The sequence below is a fragment of the Mustela lutreola genome, chromosome 14 (genome assembly GCF_030435805.1).
Source record: "Mustela lutreola isolate mMusLut2 chromosome 14, mMusLut2.pri, whole genome shotgun sequence".
Classification (NCBI taxonomy): domain Eukaryota; kingdom Metazoa; phylum Chordata; class Mammalia; order Carnivora; family Mustelidae; genus Mustela; species Mustela lutreola.
This window is the reverse complement of record NC_081303.1, coordinates 17,034,325-17,052,688: the sequence shown is the minus strand read 5'-3', so window position 1 is coordinate 17,052,688 and position 18,364 is coordinate 17,034,325. Positions and strand designations below refer to the sequence as shown.

The following is an 18,364-nucleotide window of genomic DNA, read 5'->3' as shown; positions in this document are numbered from 1 at the left end:
TCTGGGATTGAGCCGCACAACGGGCTCCCTACTCAGCAGGGAGCCTGCTTCTCCCTCTCCCTCAGCCTGCCTCTCACCCTGCTTGTGCTCTCCCTCTCTGTGTCAAATAAACAAATAAAATCTTTAAAAATAAAATAAAATAAAATGTGAATATTTAAGGGGCACCTGGGTGGCTCAGTCAGTTAAGTGTTCAGTTCGGTTTTGGTTCAGGTCATGATCTCAGGGTTGTAAGATCGAACCTTGTCCAGCTCTGTGCTCAGTGCAGTCTGCTCGAGACATACTGTTTCTGCCCTCCCCCTCCCCTGTCAAATAAATATATCTTTAAAAAAATTAAAAAATTGTTTTTGAATAATTAAAATATAATGTAAACTACATTTTAGGAAATTATTTAAACTTAAGATGAGGGGCGCCTGGGTGGCTCAGTGAGTTAAGCCTCTGCCTTTGGCTCAGGTCATGATCTCAGGGTCTTGGAATCGAGCCCCACATTGGGCTCTCTGCTCAGGGGGGAGCCTGCTTCCCCCTTTCCCTCTGCCTGCCCCTCTGCCTACCTGTGATCTCTCTGTCAAATAAATAAATAAAATCTTAAAAAAAAATAAACAAGATAAAAATTTCAGACGTAAATTTAAAAATGCCAGAGAATATAGATTAAATAATAGTTTAATAAAATAAAAATGATAATAATATCGTTTTAAAAATTCTTTGAAGGAATATGTGAGCACAAAAAAAAGTCTGAAGATCACAATACAATCCAAACCATGCTTCTAGCTTTAGGTTATTAAATGTGAAGCTGGCACAGATTTGAGGAATTAAGATTTTCTGCTTCATCCTGAATAGTATCAGTATAGTTAAAGATAACTTACATCCTAAAATATTCAACCAAAACCACTTTGTTACCCAGCATGGGAGAAAACTAAAGGGCTCTTAAGGCATAAGGTACCATGTATCAAATCAGTTGTCTGACTTATAAATTGTCTAGTAACAACCTTGTGAATCATGATGCTTGCCCAGACTAAAGAATAGCATTCCTTAGCAAGAGTTAAAATTATGGGAGCTTTCAGGATGTGTTTCTCTCACGGAAGCACTTAGTTAAATTATATCGTTTCATCAGAATGCCTACATAATGATAAAATTATTGGCTGCATTATCAATATTACTGTAACTGCAGAATCTACTGCAAAAAGTGGAAGTATGCTAAAAAGTGTTCTACTAGACCAAACTGCAAGCCTCACGAAAACACCAGTACCCCAGGCTTTCAAGACCATCAGACATACTTCAGCTAAGTAGCTAGGAGCTACTAGTTAAGGCTCCTAAAATACAGTATTTCAATTCAAAAAAGTCACTGAAAAAAATTACTTAAGTATTAAAAAATAATTATAATAATTTCAATAAGTAACACTTCTTTACCACCCACAGATGAGGGTGCAGCCTCAAAGGGGTGGGCTGATAGCTGATTTAAATAGACAAAGACAGAATGCATTTTAGTAAAAGCAAGCAAGAGGTTTGATTGACATTTCTTGGAAAAAGGTTAAAAATTCAAAAGGACTGACTGCATGTGGCTCAGAACCTAAAAGCTTTTTTCTCCTCCCAACAGAAGAGCAGTCTCAAGTAATAACTGGTTGCTATGGAGATAAGAAACTAGAGAGATCAGAGAACTTAATTTGCAGTTAAATGGGCTGGAAACAATCCTTACTACTTGGTGAAGGAATGCGATTAAAAATATACATGATTGCCAGAGGGAATCTTTTTCACCTAGCATTTCCCAACCTCATTAATGAACAAGGGTCTAAAAAACCAAATGAAAGCCCAAGGTGTCTAAGATAGAGCACATTAAACATAATCAGGATTTTACACATTATCACAAATCCTTCCTCTTCTGGATGACTTTGACTCTTTTTGGCGGTACATGTTAGTAAGTCCTGGAATGAGACTAAAATTGTGTTCAAGAACAAAGTAGTATAAGTGAGGGGATTCCAACTTCAATGGAAAAAAGAGCACGACAAATGGAAGAGCAACCAAAGTAAGAAACAGATATAAGTTGTGAAAAATCTTCGGGTTTTAAAAGATCTCTTCGCAGTCACAGAATACCTTTGTGAGTGCTGTACAGGGCTGCAAACGTGACCGTGAAGAAAGTTGTGGAGTACTTCCCAGCATTGACCAAGTGAGGGAAGGCCCTCTTTGTGTCCCGATACCGGCGCAGGCACTGGATGAAACGAAGCCATGCGGGAACGCACTGAACAATGGCCCGCACGCCATATGAGTATTTGTGGCAAATTTCGGGTTCTGTGAAGATTTCAAAAGAGAAAAAATTGTAATTTAAGAGAATAACCTGTTCAGATCATTTCACTATATATTATAACCACTATCAAAAGTCCATAAAAGCAAGAATCCTGTGTTTCAGAATCTCTTTTTTGCAACAACTACGTTCTCAAACTTTTTAGTGATAGATAAGCCAAGGAAAGAAGGTAACTCCATAGGGTGAACCGACAGGGAAAATCTGCCCTCTCATATTTCAGACTACCTGTTCTGAATCGCTTTCTTTGCAATGTGATAAAACTATAGGAAAATTAGAAGATGAGTACACTAATTAAAGGAAAAATGTTAGTTCCATAATTTAATACATCTGGAAAACATACAAATATCCCTGATGACTCTAGTTAATTTCATGAACTCCAAAGTGCCATAATTTATGGCAATGGGTTATACACACTCTACTCCACCCTTTTTTAATGAAGAGCAGAGTTTATATTTTTAAATGAGAAGAATGGAGTTGGTAAATCAAATTTTCTTCAAATTCTGAGGATGCATTATAGTGTGATCAAGCTGCAACAGAGTTGTGGTCTGCTGGTAATCAATGAAAACGTGTTGCCACTGGCTTTATTAACTTTTATTAGATGATACATAATATGTCTAAATTTGGTCTTTGACATTAAGGCAAAATTCCTTAATAATACACCAAGCATGGGGAAAAGAGCCAGAAGAAAAAACAAGATCCCCAGTAAGAATTAAAAAACAATCCATAATAACTTTCTCAAAGCATGTGATCCTTCTCTAAATAATCAGTATTTTTGCTCATAATACAGCAATACTGTAATGGAAACTGTTGGCATTAAAGCATTCGTGATATAACTACCAATGTACTAGAATTTTTTTTTTTTCTGGTTTTAAATTCTTTTAAGTGTAAGTTGCAAATCTCTTGGCAAATGGATGGCTAAAATCATAACATAATTAAAGAGCCAAATTGTATCAGATAAAGAGATTGCTAAAAGAGTGCCAAATACATTTAATTAAGTTTGTAATATTATTGGACGAGTTTTCATCATGATCTTAAATTTCTCATTCCCAATATTTCTTGATTTACGTTGGCAGTTTAGAGGTATGGATGCACATTCATACCCTACCTTCTGAATTATTTGGCAACAGGCCCCCACTTTCATCCCATTTGAGCTCAAAACTGTAGAAGCAGATCATATATTCCAGGTCCATCAATATCACTGACAGGCTGTTCAGCTGATCGGCCAGCCAGAAATCAGCAAAGCCTACTTTATGGAAGGGGGCTGTAAATACTCGAAACTGGGGGAATGAAAAAAAATTTAAAAACACAGAAACAAGAAAATTCATATTCAATTTCTCTAATTTTTGTCTGACCATGCAGCATGATTACTTTAGCTGATAAAATGGAAACCAATGAACCAATCACTAACACAGGGAGGGACCTGGCAACAGTGGCTAGGTTGAGCATTAGTAGTGAAGGGAATGAGTTGAATCGATAACCAAGAAAGGAAATTAAAGTAGGATAGAGAAGGCAGAAATAGCTATAGTTAGAAAGCAGAGGGTGGGAAGAGTTGAAGCTGAAAGCAGAGGGTGGCAGAAGATGGAAGCACAGAGAGTATGCCTAGTGTTAGGCTATAGGGTAAATTTTGCTAGGGACCCATGTGCTACGATAATTTCTGGAATATCCTCCCATCTTAGCTGCAATGAGAGCTTAGCTAACTGAATACAAAGCTCTTCTTTGCCTACAAGGGAGAGGAAAGGAAGAATGGTACATCACCTGAAGCATGCCTGCCTATTCTCTAAATCAAAGTCACTTTTAATTCACTAATGCCTTGTTAATAATGGTATTTATCTTGAAATTATGCCATGAAAATCATCAAATCATATCCCCAGTTATAAAACAATGTCAAATGAATTCAGATTAAATTTACTGTGTACTAATCCATGCTATGTATTTTTCTCATAATGTATTTTTCATAATCCATTAACTAAAGCAATTCTATGAGCCTGATACTATTCATATCCCCCTTTTACAGATGACCTTGAACAAACTCATCCTGACCTATTCTGTGGAAGACTGTTTAGCAATGCAAAGGGAAATCTGGCACTGCAGAGAGAGGAAGACTTAGATACTAATGTAACCATTAGAAACAGGCTCCAATTGTGCAGAATGCCTTGAGAGGCCCTAAGGAAAGTGAAGATGGGATGAAGGCAGCTTTTACCCTCAACCTGTCAGACCCTTTCTATCTCAAACAGGTAAAAATGAACTCCTAATACAAGGAATTCTCACAGAGCAGCAGTTTTGAGAAATTAAAATTACAGCTCTCTTACCATCTAGCTATATTCATTTAGTAGACATATTAAGCATGGGAGACTAATGGCTCTTTCCCCTCACACTAGGCAGTTTCTTTCTATTTGTTTTGTAAACAATTCTCTTTATTATTTGATGGTGATAAATGGCTATATTATGAATCCATCCTGGACACCAACTATCTATGAAAGGTATTTGACTGGGTCTTTGGAAATTAGTCCAGATCTCTGCAAGGCATAGTACAGGCTTTGCAATATTTTCTGGAGCTGATAAAAATTTTGAGTCCATGCCTCAATTTCTTGATCATTCTCTTGCTCTTTTAATAAGTTGTACAATAACCCAGAGAGAGAAGCTTTATCATTTGCAACCATAAAGTTTTTCGGGGGGTGGGGTAAGAGGTGGGGGCTTAGTGGTGGAGATCTTAGTTAACTAGGCATGAAGAGGTTCTGGTACCAGTTTATATAGTATTTTAAGAAACTCTGGGGTGCAGAGCAGACTTTAAAGATTCAAAGAGAGAGAACAAGAGGATAATTCAAGATATAACATCAAAAGGATCAGGAAATCTAACTCAATCCCTAGTCATGGACTTTCGTGAAAACGATAGCGTAGAGCAAATTTCTTGTGGACATGAGACAGGCTATCATCCCTCTCATAATCTGCCAAATCCAGCCTCAAAAGCTAGCTAATAAAGGAAAACCTCCTTAAGAGCAGAAGAGGAGAATGCACTAAGAGATAGGGAAATGGGATTACAAAAGAAAGGGAATGCCATGAAAATGGAAACTGGAGGGGAAAATTTACAGAAGAGAGAAAATGAAAAAAGGAAAAAAGGAGGGGATAGTAAATGTTGGTATAATACAACTAAGGAAGGAATCAATATAATTATAGACATACAACATTTAACAAAGATTAATTATTACCAAATGTCAGCCATTGTGGAAGTACAGAGATAAATAAAACACAGTTTCTACTCTCAAGGAACCAAAGTCTGGTTGGGTAAATAGGTACCTAAAGACATAATGACAGCACTGTGTAATAAGTGCTATTACAGATAGATACACAAAATATCCTAGAAATACAAAGAAGGGAGAGCAAGTAGCTCTGTCAGAGCTAGGGTAAAGGTGAGGGGGGTAGAAAATAAACAGATCATACTGAACTCCTGACATTTACACATAGTCAGATTCTTCTTATATTTATCTGAATTCCCTTTTTTGAGTAAGGAGAATTCTCCTCTTTCCGTTCTAATTCTGGCTAAGGGCTTCCAACTTCTACATTGTGATTTTGATTAAAATGATAATGATTCACTGGGTAACAGTATTAAGAAAGCTAGCAACAATTCAAAAAAATCTGGTGTTTCACCCACATACACAAAAAGCCACTAATAAGGTATTACAAAGGATATATGCTAACATCATTTTCTAAGTTAATGCAGATAGTTAAGAAAATGAAGTTTAATTTCTACTTTTAGAGGTTTGTGAATAGTCATACCCTTTGATTTTTATATTCTTTAATTTGAACCACTAGATCAAAGTTAAACACCTTAGGTAAGGTCACTATCAGGTCTCACTGTTAAATGGCAGTGGTTAAGAGTACGGATTGTAGAACCAGACTGCCTAGGCTCAGTTCCATCTCCATTACTTACTGGCTATGCATTTAACTCCTTTGAAATTGGGTTTCCTCATTTATAAAATGTTGATTGATAGAACCAACCTCATGGTTTTTAAAGGATGAAACAAATTAGCACATTAAAATGTCCAGAAAAGTGCACTATTTAATGAGAATACCTCTCTATTCTCACAGTAGAGACATGCGTACTTTACTATAGAACAAAAGAAATTATTGGAAAAATCAATTTCCAAATTATATAGGAAAGGACTTTAATTTAAAAACTTTTAGTAGCTTTGAGATGCCTGGGTGACTCAGTTGGTTTAGTATCTGACTCTTGGTTTTGGGTCAGGTCATGATCTTGGGATCCTAGGATGGAGCTCCACATTTGACTCTATGCTCAGTGTAGATTCTGCTTAGGACTCTCTCCTTCTGCCCCTTTCCCCCAAACTCTCCTCCTCTTTCTCTAAAATAAATCAGTAAATCTTAAAAAAAATACATTAAGTAGCCATTTAGAATTAATTTTTTTTTTTTTTTAAAGAAAATGTGAGCCATTGCTTATGTTTCCCAGTTGGATTTCCAATTAGGATAAATATAGATCTGCAGAGATTTATGACCTAATTAATGCAAATAAGCTACTAATTTGACATGTAAGTATCAAAATAAATGAATTTCTAATAAAATTTTTTTAGCTTTTTGGTGGAGATTTATAGCATATAAATTCCATAGATTCAGATTTAAATATGATTATAAATGACATCAAATGCCTACCACTATGGCTAAGTGATATATATTCTTTTCCACTGAAAATTAAAGGAAAAAAAAGAAGGAAATATACTTTTACTTTACGATGAGGCTTTTAAAAAAGAGAAATATAACTAGGGTGGAAATATTTTTGTTAATTCACTAGATATAAGTCTCAGGTTAAGTTTTCTCAGTAAGATCTGAATTAAAATAAGTTAATAGGTCAATTAATATTAAGATGCTCTATAAACATTTTTCCTGTATACAATTATTATTACACATATAACAAACCATAGTGCTTCTTTGTCATTTCACTGCTTCTGATGGTGCATTTTACTATTCTGTTATTCCTTATTATATTATCACTGCCAACTTATTCCATCAATAAGTCCTCATTTATTAGCACACAGCGGATGCATCGATAAATGTCTACTCAATGGGGAATCGTTCTGCTAATAAGACTAACTGGTCATGCATGAATCATAGCTTATTATTTAAATAGAGAAGGATGCACTGGGGAAATGCTCATTTACACACAATGTACACAATGGTATTATTCTGTTACTGCAATAATGCAAACCATATTAACGTCTGAGTTTTCTGAGTCTTTCAGACCTCATTTCAAATAACTATATAGAGATTTCACAATAGTTGAAGCAGAAGATAATAGGTATTTATAATCTTAAAGTTATTTCCTTCTAACCAGAAGAATACTACATATTTCTGCAACTAAGTTTTACAATTCTACAAAATCTAGCAATAAAATGACAAATGCTCTCAAAATAAAAAGGTAATCTAATATGGTACTAATTGGACATGATTTATTTTTAATATAAATTTCAAAAAAACTGGTTCAAATTTTTGTCATAAAAAAAAGTCCTTTAAAAGCATGTTTTCTAAATGATGACCAAATGTATGCAAGGTGATTTCACACTTTTCAAAATACCTTGTATATCTAAGTTCCACACTTAGACCCAAAGTTAGGCCTAGTGGTGCTATACTTAATAGGAATGATTTGCTCTTTTATTTATTATATTTACTGAAACTGGAGGAAAAGAGGGATATTCTCAATTCGTGATAAAAATGCTACTGGAAGAAATAAGAAATACAAATAAATAATAATCAACTTAGGGGGAAAATAAATCAAGGAGATCTGGGCCATTTTCTTTTCCTGATTGCTATACATACTTAACCTGTACTATAACATAACTAGCTCTTTACTTGTGTGCTTACTATGTTTTTTAATAGGAAAGCCATAATTTATGTCTTCAGATTTAAAAAAATTTAATGCTAGATATAGGAAATGTACCGGTAAGAACAAAAAAAACCTCTGCTAAACTTAATGGTCATATAAAAGGGAAAAGAAGTTAAAACTACAATTTTCAAGGCAGTATACTTTCTAAGGTAGAAAAAAAAGTAAGACAATAACTATAAGAATTCTGAAAGTATGTGTACAGTCTAGTTAGTTTAATCACTAATCTTCACTTTACTGTTAGTTGTCATTCACAACCTAAGAAACAAGTACAGGAGAGCATTCCTGATTACTTTTGAAAATAGAGCTGGTTTAACTCAGGAGTAAGCAAAAGTCCTTCCCCAAGCTATATTTACACTATCACAAAAAATAACAGTAGCTATTTTTGCAAGAAATTCTATATACTATTGCTAACACTGTATGATTTTGAGATCATTAAGAAGTAGGTAAAGTGGAAAAAGAAATGCAATTTATTATAAACAATAATCAAAATCAATTTCTCAAATTAAAGATGTCAATCTGATAAGATACTCTTACTGATTTTAGAGAACTAATCTTTTATAAAATAAAAATGGTTCACTACTACTATCAATTTACAGGAAAATAATAGCTTCACCACTTCTAAAAAAAAGAAATTCAAAGAGTTCTACATATTATCACAGCTGGTTAAATAATTTGTATTTAAAAGTACTTAAATTGATCATGAATTAATTATTATTAATTTGCAAAATCATTTCATATCTGGACACTTCATCCTCTTTTTTAGGAGGAAAAAAAATGCATGAGTATTTTTCCCAGGGCCACTGCACAGTACAATATAAGGTGTACCAATTACACTATATTCTACATCCCTGGCTCTAGAGCACCACTCACATAGACTATGAAGTGAACCATGCCTTCTGGAGTTGCACAATACAGCAGACTGGGTTTCCACCTGGAGGAAGCCAATGACCAATATGCCACTCTAAAAATGGTAGACAAATTTCTGGACTTACCAGCAGTTTAAGCAGCCAAAACCGGGACTTGTAATAGAAAGTTTTGGTGGGGTTGATAAGAAAGAAAACCATAAATCCATAAAGGACAAGTGGATACACATATGTGGGGATGACACTAATTGGAGCAAAGAAGCATGCCAGAAGGCTCAGGCACCACAATATCCCAAGGAATCCAGCAATCTGATGAAGGATGGGAAAGACAAAGAGAAAATTGTTATTTTTATTTTTACCATTACTCAGATACATCTTTAATAAAACAAAGGTAGAATAAAAGTTTAGATATTATGTCAATAATCTTCTTCAAGTAGAAGGTGGATTTCAGTATCCATGAAAACAGCTATATATAGCTAATGTGAAATAAATTCATGAGACTTTATATCTTGCTTTGATTACCTCAAAAAGATGCTGATGAGACAAATTGCTTCTTGGATTAAGTTCAAAGATGAGCACATGATTCACTCCAGCCTGTCTCCAACCATATGTGTTGATGCCCAGTAGAAAAAGGAATTCAATCAAGAGAAAGCCACCTCGATAGATTCTTATCAAGGGCCATATACTTCTATCTGTTTCAAGTTTAAATACAGCTGAAAAAAAATCAATTAATTGGTGAGTTAGAAAATTCATAATGTCTCCTCTAGTTATCTTATTTCTTAATACTCAATGACACAGTCTTTGGCATAAAAAGCTTTTTACAAATAAAACCCAAGCCTAGATCATCTCAAGAGCATGAGAAACTTGCTTCCACATTCTTTCCCTTTTTTATTTCACTCTGCAAAATTTCACCAGAATAATTTTCCTAAAACTTCACATTTGACATGTAGTCCATTGTTCCATTAGTTTCTTAGATTATAGAGAATAAGAGCAAAATTGTTTAAAACCAAAAGATCAGTTCTGTCAGCTAAGTATTTCTGGCATGATATAACTTCTCTGGCTTTGCTCTCTCTCTTATTAAACTGATTATAGTAATACTTATCTCATAGAGTTGCTGTGAAAATTAAGACGTAGTATGCATGAAAGCAACTGAAAATAAAAGCAAGTGAACAAGGTAATGTCATATTAATGGTAACAGTATTTATAGAATACTTACTATGTGCTAAGGATTGTTCTCTATTTTTACATGTAAAAATTCATTTAATCCTCCCACTGGTTCTATGAGTTAAAAACTATTCTCCCCCTTTCACTGGTGAGGAAATTACAGCACAGAGAGGCTGAGTAATTTGCTCAGGATTACCAATCAAGTAGAGGGCAGAACCAGGATTTTAACTCGGACAGTTCTGCTCCAAACCCCACAGGGTCTTTTTTTTTTTTTTTTTAATATTTTATTTATTTATTATATGAGAGAGAGAGCACGAGAGAGGGGTAGGTTTAGAGGGAGAAGCAGACTCCTTGAAGAGCACAGAGCATGATGCGGGACTCAAATCTGGTACTCCAAGATCATGACCTGAGCTGAAGGCAGTCCCTTTACCAACTGAGCCACCCAGGTACCCCAAACCCCACAGTCTTAACCATTACATTCCTATGCCCGTATGCCCATAAAAATGTTCAGTACCACTGTTACTCGGTAGTACTCTAATAGCTACAATGTTCAAACACCTTAGCCTTGTAATTCAAGTTCTTCACCACAAACTGGTCTTCAACTCACTCTTCTTTAAACCACAGTGCTCTTTTTTTTTTTTAAAGATTTTATTTATTTTATTTGACAGAGAGAGAGATCACAAGTAGGCAGAGAGGCAGGCAGAGACAGAGGGGGAAGCAGGCTCTCTGCTCAGCAGAGAGCCCGATGTGGGGCTCGATCCCATGACACTGAGATCATGACCTGAGCCGAAGGCAGTGGCCTAATCCACTGAGCCACCCAGGCGCCCCCACAGTGCTCTTTTTTAAACATTAATTTTTATCTCCTGGTGAATTTTATTAGTCTTTCACAAATTTGCTTTTTCATATTGGCTTATGTTGCCCCCATACCTAAAATGACCTTGCACCTTCTCTCCACCAATTCACATTCTACTTAATATTAAAAGCCAAATCCTTACCTATTCATAAATTTATTGAATCATTGTTTCATTTTGAACCCACTATGTGCCAAATATTTCAATTTGGCTAAAGATTTCTCAGTTTTCTATATAACCACAAAATTAATAATTTATTAATTAATAATTAATATTAGACTCATTTGAAATTTGATGATATACTATCTTATCCTTAATTTAAATAACTATTTACTTCTTAACTTTATATTCTCTATAGTACATAGCATATTTAATAATTTAAAAATAACAGGGTAGAAAAAGCCTTTGCTTTGGAGTCAAATATTGTAGACCAGAATTCAAATCATAGCTACTCGAGGTAAAATTATTTTATTTTCTCATATCTCCGTTTCCTTATTGGTCAATAGTGATAATATCAATTCTCATGAGTTTATCAAGAAGATTAATATGACCAAAGACTCAAAGATGGCAGAGGAGGAGACCATAGTTTTGTTTGGTCCCAGAAATTCACTGAGATAGCTTTGAAATCATTCTAAACACCTGCAAACTCAATAAGAGACCTAAGAAAAGAACTGCTGCAATTCTACAAATAGAAAAATGATCATTTCTCCGAGAATGACAAGGAAAAACTCACCTGACAAAAGAGAATAAGAGGCAGTACTGACTGCCTGATTTGTATTAATTAGGTACTACTGTACCTAATCAGTACTGATATAAGTAAGAAGTCAGAACTAGAGATCAGAATAATGATTATAAAGGTACTAGTGGGGCTTCAAAAAGCATAGAATACACTAGAGAATCCCTTTCTAGAGAAATAAAAGAACTAAAATCTAATCACATCAAAATTGAAAAGGCTATAAGTGATATGTGACAAAAAAAGGGAAGCTCTAACTGCTAGGATAAATGAGGCAGAAGACAGAATTAGTGATATAAAAGACAAAATGATGGAGAATAAACAAACTGAAAAAAGAGAGATAAACAACTACTATCACAAGGGGAGGAATCGAGAGATAATGATACATAAAGTGAAAAAATATTAGAACAGTTGGGATCCCAGAAGAAGAAAGGGGGGGGGGGCAGAAGGTACACTGAAGCAAATTATAATGGAGAATTTCCCTAATTTGGGGAGGAAACAGGCATCAAAATACAGAAGACACAGAAAACACTCTTCAAAATCTATAAAAATGAGTCAACACCCCAACATATAATAATGACACTTGCAAGTCTTAGAGATAAAGCTAAAATCCAAAAGTAGTTCAGGACAAGAGGTCTGTAACCTACGATGGCACAAAGATTAGATTGGCAGCAGACCTTTCCACAGAGATCTGGAAGGCCAGAAAGGACTGGCAGGATATATTCATGGTGCTAAATGAGAAAATTAGGCAGCCAAGAATTCTTTATCCAGCTAGGAAGTCATTCAAAATAGAAGGAGTGTTAAAAACCTTCCAGGAAGATTTTGTGATCATCAAACAACCCTGCAAGAAATATAAAAGGGGTTCTTTAGGCAAAGGGAGAGCCCACAAGTAACAGACCAGAAAGGAACAGAGACAATAGACAGTAACAGTCACTTGACAGGTAAGACAATGGCACTAAATTCAAATCTTTCAATAGTTACTCTGAATGTAAATGGGCCAATGCCCCAATCAAAAGACACAGGGTATCAGATTGGATAAAAAAGCAAGAGTCATCGATATGCTGTCTGCAAGAGACTCATTTTAGACCCAAAGACAAGGGGGTGGAAAACCATGAATCACACTAATGGACATCAAAAGAAAGCTGTGGTAACATTCCTTATATTGGACAAATTAGATTTTAAACCAAGGACTAATAAGAGATGAGGAAGGACTGTGTATCATAATTAAAGGGTCTATCCAACAAGAAGATCTAGCAATTGTAAATTTTTATGCCCCTAACTTGGGAGCAGCCAATTATATAAGCCAGTTAATAACAAAATTAAAGAAACATTTTGATAAGAATACAGTTATGGGAGGGGACTTTAACACTCCCCTCACTGCAACAGAGAGATCACCTTAGCCGAAGATCAACAATGAAATACGGACTTTGAACAGCACCTGGACCAGAGGGACTTCACAGATATATTCAGAACATTGCATCCTAAAGCAACAGAATACACATTCTTCTCGAGTGAACATGGAACACTCTCCCGAATAGAGCACATACTAGCACACACAAATCAGGTCTCAACTGGTACCAAAAGATTGGGATTATTCCTAGCATACTTTCAGACCACTATGTTTTGAAACTTGAACTCAGCCACAGCAGGAAATTTGGAAAGAACTCAAATACAAGGGGGCTAAAAAGCATCCTACTAAAGAATGAATGGGTCAACCAGGAACTTAAAGAAGAATTTTCAAAATTTCATGGAAACAAATGAAAATGAAAACACAACTTTTCAAAACCTTTGGGATGCAGCAAAGGCGGTCCTAACCAGGAAGAATATAGCGACATAAGCCTTTACCAAGAAACAGGAAAGGTCTCAAATACACAATCTAACCTTACACCTAAAGGAGCTAGAGACAGAACGGCAAATAAAGCCTAAGCCAAGCAGGAGAAGAGAATTAATAAAGATCAGAGCAGAAATCAATGAAATAGAAACCAAAAGAACAGGCGAACAGATGAACACCAGGAGCTGGTTCTCTGAAAGAATCAATAAGATCAATAAACCCTGGCCAGATTATCAAGAAGGAAAAAGGAAAGGACCCAAATAACTAACATCACAAGTGAAAGATGAGAAATCACAACCAACAACAAAGAAATATAAACAATGATAAGGACATATTATGAGCAACTATATATATGCCAAGAGATTACACAATCTGGAAGAAATGGATGTATTCCTAGAGACGTATAAACTGCCAAAATTGAACCAGGAAGAAAGAGGAAACCAGAACAGACCCATAACCAGGAAGGAAATTGAAGCAGTAATCAAAAATCTCCCCACAAACAGGAGCCCAGGGCTGGATGGCTTCCCAGGGGAATTCTACTGAACATTTAAAGAAGAATTAATACCTGTTTCTCTGAAGCTGTTTCAAAAAATAGAAATGGAAGAAAAAAATTCCAAACCCTTTCTATGAGGACAGCATTACCTTGATCCTAAAACCAGACAAGGACCCTGCCAACCAGGAGAACTACAGATCAATATCCTTGATGAACATGGATGCAAGAATTATCATCATGAAGCCAACAGTACTTTAAAAGGATTATTCAACACAAACAAGTGGGATTTATTCCTGGGCAGCAAGGGTAGTTCAACATTCGCAAATCAATCAATGCGATACACGACGCTAATGAAAGAAAAGGACAAGAACCATATGATTCTATCAATACACATGGGAAAAGCATTTGACAAAATACAGTATTCTTTCTCGATGAAAACTTTTCACAGTGGAGGGACAGAGGGAACATACTTCAAAAGCCATTGACAGAAAGCCCACAGCAAATATCATTCTCCATGGGGATAAACTGAGAGCTTTCCCCCTAAGGTCAGAAACATGCAGGGATGTCCACTATCACCACTGCTGTTCAACATAGCACTGGAAGTCCTAGCCTAAGCAATCAGACAACAAAAAAGAAATAAAAGGCATCTGAATTGGCAAGAAGTCAAACGCTCACTCTTCACACATGACACGATACTCTATGTGGAAAACCCAGAAGACTCTACCCAAAAATTGCTAGAATTCATACACGAATTCAGCATAGTGGCAGGATATAAAAATCAATGCACAGTTAACCACATTTCTGTACACTAACAATGTGATAGAAGAAAGAGAAATTAAGGAGTCGATCCCATTTACACTTGCACCCAAAACCAAAAAATACCTAGGAATAAACCCAACCAAAGATGCAAAGGATCTGTCCTCAGAAAACTACAGAACACTCATAGAAGAAATTGAGGAAGACACAAAGAAATGGAAAAACGTTCCATGCTCATGGACTGGAAGAACAAACATTCTTAAAATGTCTAGGCTACCTAGAGCAAACCACTCGTATTCAATGCAATCCCTATCAAAGTACCACCAACTTTTTTTCACAGAGTTCCAGAAATAATCCTAAAATTTACATGGGACCAGAAAAGACCCCAAATACCCAAAGGAACGTAGAAAAAGAAAACCAAAATTGGTGGCATCACAATTCCAGACTTCAAACTCTACTTCAAAGCTCTGATTATCAAGATAGTATGGTACTGGCACAAAAACAGACACAGATCAATGGAACAGAATAGAGAACCCAGAAATAGACTTTGAACTTTACACTCAACTAATCCTCGACAAAGCAGGAAAGAAAATCCAATGGAAAAAGGACAGTCTCTTCAACAAACGGTGTTGGGAAAATTGGACAGTCACATACAGAAGAATGAAAGTGGACCATTTGCTTACACTATGCACAAAGGCAAACTCAAAACGGATGAAAGACCTAAATGTGAGTCAGGAGTCCATCAAAATCCTGGAGGAGAACACAGGCAGCAACCACTTCAACCTCGGTCTCAGCAACTTCTTGCTAGACACATCTCTAAAGGCAAGAATGAACTCCTGGGACTTCATCAAGATAAAAAGCTTTTGCACAGCAAAGGAAATAGTCGACAAAACCAAAAGACAACGGACAGGATGAGACATGTATCAGATAAAGGTCTAGCATACAAAATCTATAAAGAACTTACCAAACTCAATATCCAAGGAACAAATAATTTGATCAAGAAATGGGCAGAAGATGTGAGCAGACATGTATCTCCAAAGAAGACACACAAATGGCCAACAGACACATGAAAAAGTGTTCAGTATTGCTCAGCATCAGGGAAATACAAATAGAAAACACAGTGAGATACCATCTCACACCAGTCAGAATGGCTAAAATTATCAAGTCAGGAAATGACAGATGCCGGTAAGAATGTGGAAAAAGGGAACCCTCTTGCACTGTTGGTGGGAATGCAAGCTCATGCAGCTACTCTGGAAAACAGTACAGAGGTTCTCCAAAAAGTTGAAAATAGAGCTATGACCCAGCAACTGCACTACGAGGTATCTACCCTAAAGATTCCAATGTAGTGATCTGAGGGAGCACTTGCTTCCCAATGTCTAGAGCAGCAGTGTCCACCATAGCCAAACTATGGAAAGAGACTAGATGTCCATTGACAGCTGAATGGATAAAGATGTGGTATATATACAATTGAAAACTACTCAGCCATTGGAAAAAAAATGAAATATGGCCATTTGCAATGATGTGGAAGCAACTAGAGGTATTATGCTAAGCGAAATAAGTCAATCAGAGAAAGATAATTATCATATGATCTCACTCATATGTGGAACTTAAGAAACAAAATAGGGGATTATCAGGAAGGGAGGGAAAAATAAAACAAGATAAAGCCAGAGAGGGAGATAAACCATAAGAGGGTCTTTATTATAGGAAAAAACCAAGGGTTGTTGGAGGGAGGGAGGTGGGGGGGTAGATAGGGTAACTGGGTGATGAGCATTAGGAAGGCTCATGATGTAATGAGCACCAGGTGTTATGTAAGACTGATGAATCACTGAACTTTACCTCTGAAACTAATAATACAACATTAATTAATTGAATATAAATTTTAAAAATATCAATAAAGATGAAATTATACTTTAAAAAAAGATCAAATGTGATAAACATATGTTACATGCCTAAAACAATGACAAGTATTCAGTATACATCAGTTTCTTTTTCCTTTTGCTTGAGGAAGCCTCATTTTTTTTTCATTAATTTGACAAATATTTATTACATGCCTACTATACCTAAAAGCATTCAAAGAGCTGGAATTTCAGTAATAAACAACAGAAAAAATATCTGTCTTCCAGAAACTATTCTGTAAAATGTCAGATAGTGATAAGGGTTTTAAAAGAAAAAAAAAAGTAAGGAAAGGAAATGAAGAATGGTATTATTAGGTGCTATATTAGGGTATCTTTCTTTTAAAAATGATTTAATTATTTATTTTAGAGAGAGGTGTGGGGAGAGACAGAGGGACAAACAATCTGAAGCAGACTCTGTGCTGAGAGTGGAGCCCAATGCAGGGCTTGATCCCATGACCCCAAGATCAGGATCTGACCTGAAACCACGTCTTACTATTTAGGTTAGTTGTTTTTGTATATATCAGCAACAAATACTCTGAAACGGAATTAAGAAAACAATTCCAATTACAATAGCACCCAAAAGAATAAAACATGTAGGAATTAATTTACTTAAGGTGTAAGATGTGTACGTTAAAAAACTACAAAACATTGCCGAAAGGAATTCCATGTTCATGGATTTACAAGACTTGATACTGTTAAGATGGCAATGCTCAAGTGTTCTGCAGATTTATTATAATCCCTATCAAAATTACAATGGTCTTTTTTTGCAGAAATGGAAAACTTGATCCTTAACGTCATATGACATTACTAGAGGCCATGGATAGCCAAAACATTGTTGAAAAAGATCAAAGTTAGAGGACTCATCTTTTGTGGTTTCAAAATTTACTATAAAACAGTGTGGTACTTGCATAAAAACAAACACTCAGACAAATGGAATGGAATTGGGAGTTCATGAATAAATTAGTTTTCAACAAGAGTGCCAAGACCATTCAGTGGAAAAGAATATTTTCTTCAGCAAATGGTGCTGGGACAACTAGATATCCATAAGCAAAAGAATGAAGTTGAACCCCTATCTCTCATCATGTACAAAAATTAGTTCAAAGAAAGAAAAATATAGATAAATCAGGCTTTATCAAAATTAAAAACTTTTGTGCATCAAAGGATATAATGAAGAAAGTGAAAAACAGTCTATACAATGGGAGAAAATATTTGCATATCTTGTGTCTTGGTAAGGGTCTATTACCCAGGACATATAAAGAAATCTTGTAACTTAAGAAGAAGACAACTCAATTAAAAAATGAGCAAAGGACTTAGACATTTTTCCAAAGAAAATAAACAAATAGCCAACAAGTTTGAGCACTGAGCATATGAAACAATGCTCAATACCATTAGTCATCAGGGAAATACAAATCAAAACATTAACAAGATATCACTTCACACCCACTAGGATGGCTATAACTAACTAACTAAATAAATAAAAAGGAAAATGATTAAGTTGGTAAGCATGTAAAGAACATGGAACCCTCATAAATTGCTAGTGAAAAGGAAAAATGGTGTAGCCTCTATGGAAGACAATTTGGTGGCACCTCAGAAGA

The 18,364-nt window shown here is 35.6% G+C and overlaps 1 protein-coding gene across 1 annotated transcript in view; it reads right to left on the bottom strand.

Annotated features, from left to right (window-relative positions):
- The window catches only part of XPR1 (xenotropic and polytropic retrovirus receptor 1), a 255,791-nt gene that overhangs the window by 47,420 nt on the left and 190,007 nt on the right, over nucleotides 1-18,364 (bottom strand). The window contains exons 8-11 of the mRNA XM_059146831.1: nucleotides 9,569-9,759; nucleotides 9,176-9,355; nucleotides 3,399-3,570; nucleotides 2,086-2,280 (exon numbers count right to left, since the gene is read on the bottom strand). Coding sequence (XP_059002814.1) covers nucleotides 2,086-2,280; nucleotides 3,399-3,570; nucleotides 9,176-9,355; nucleotides 9,569-9,759 — 738 coding nt within the window. The remainder of the gene's footprint in view (nucleotides 1-2,085; nucleotides 2,281-3,398; nucleotides 3,571-9,175; nucleotides 9,356-9,568; nucleotides 9,760-18,364) is intronic.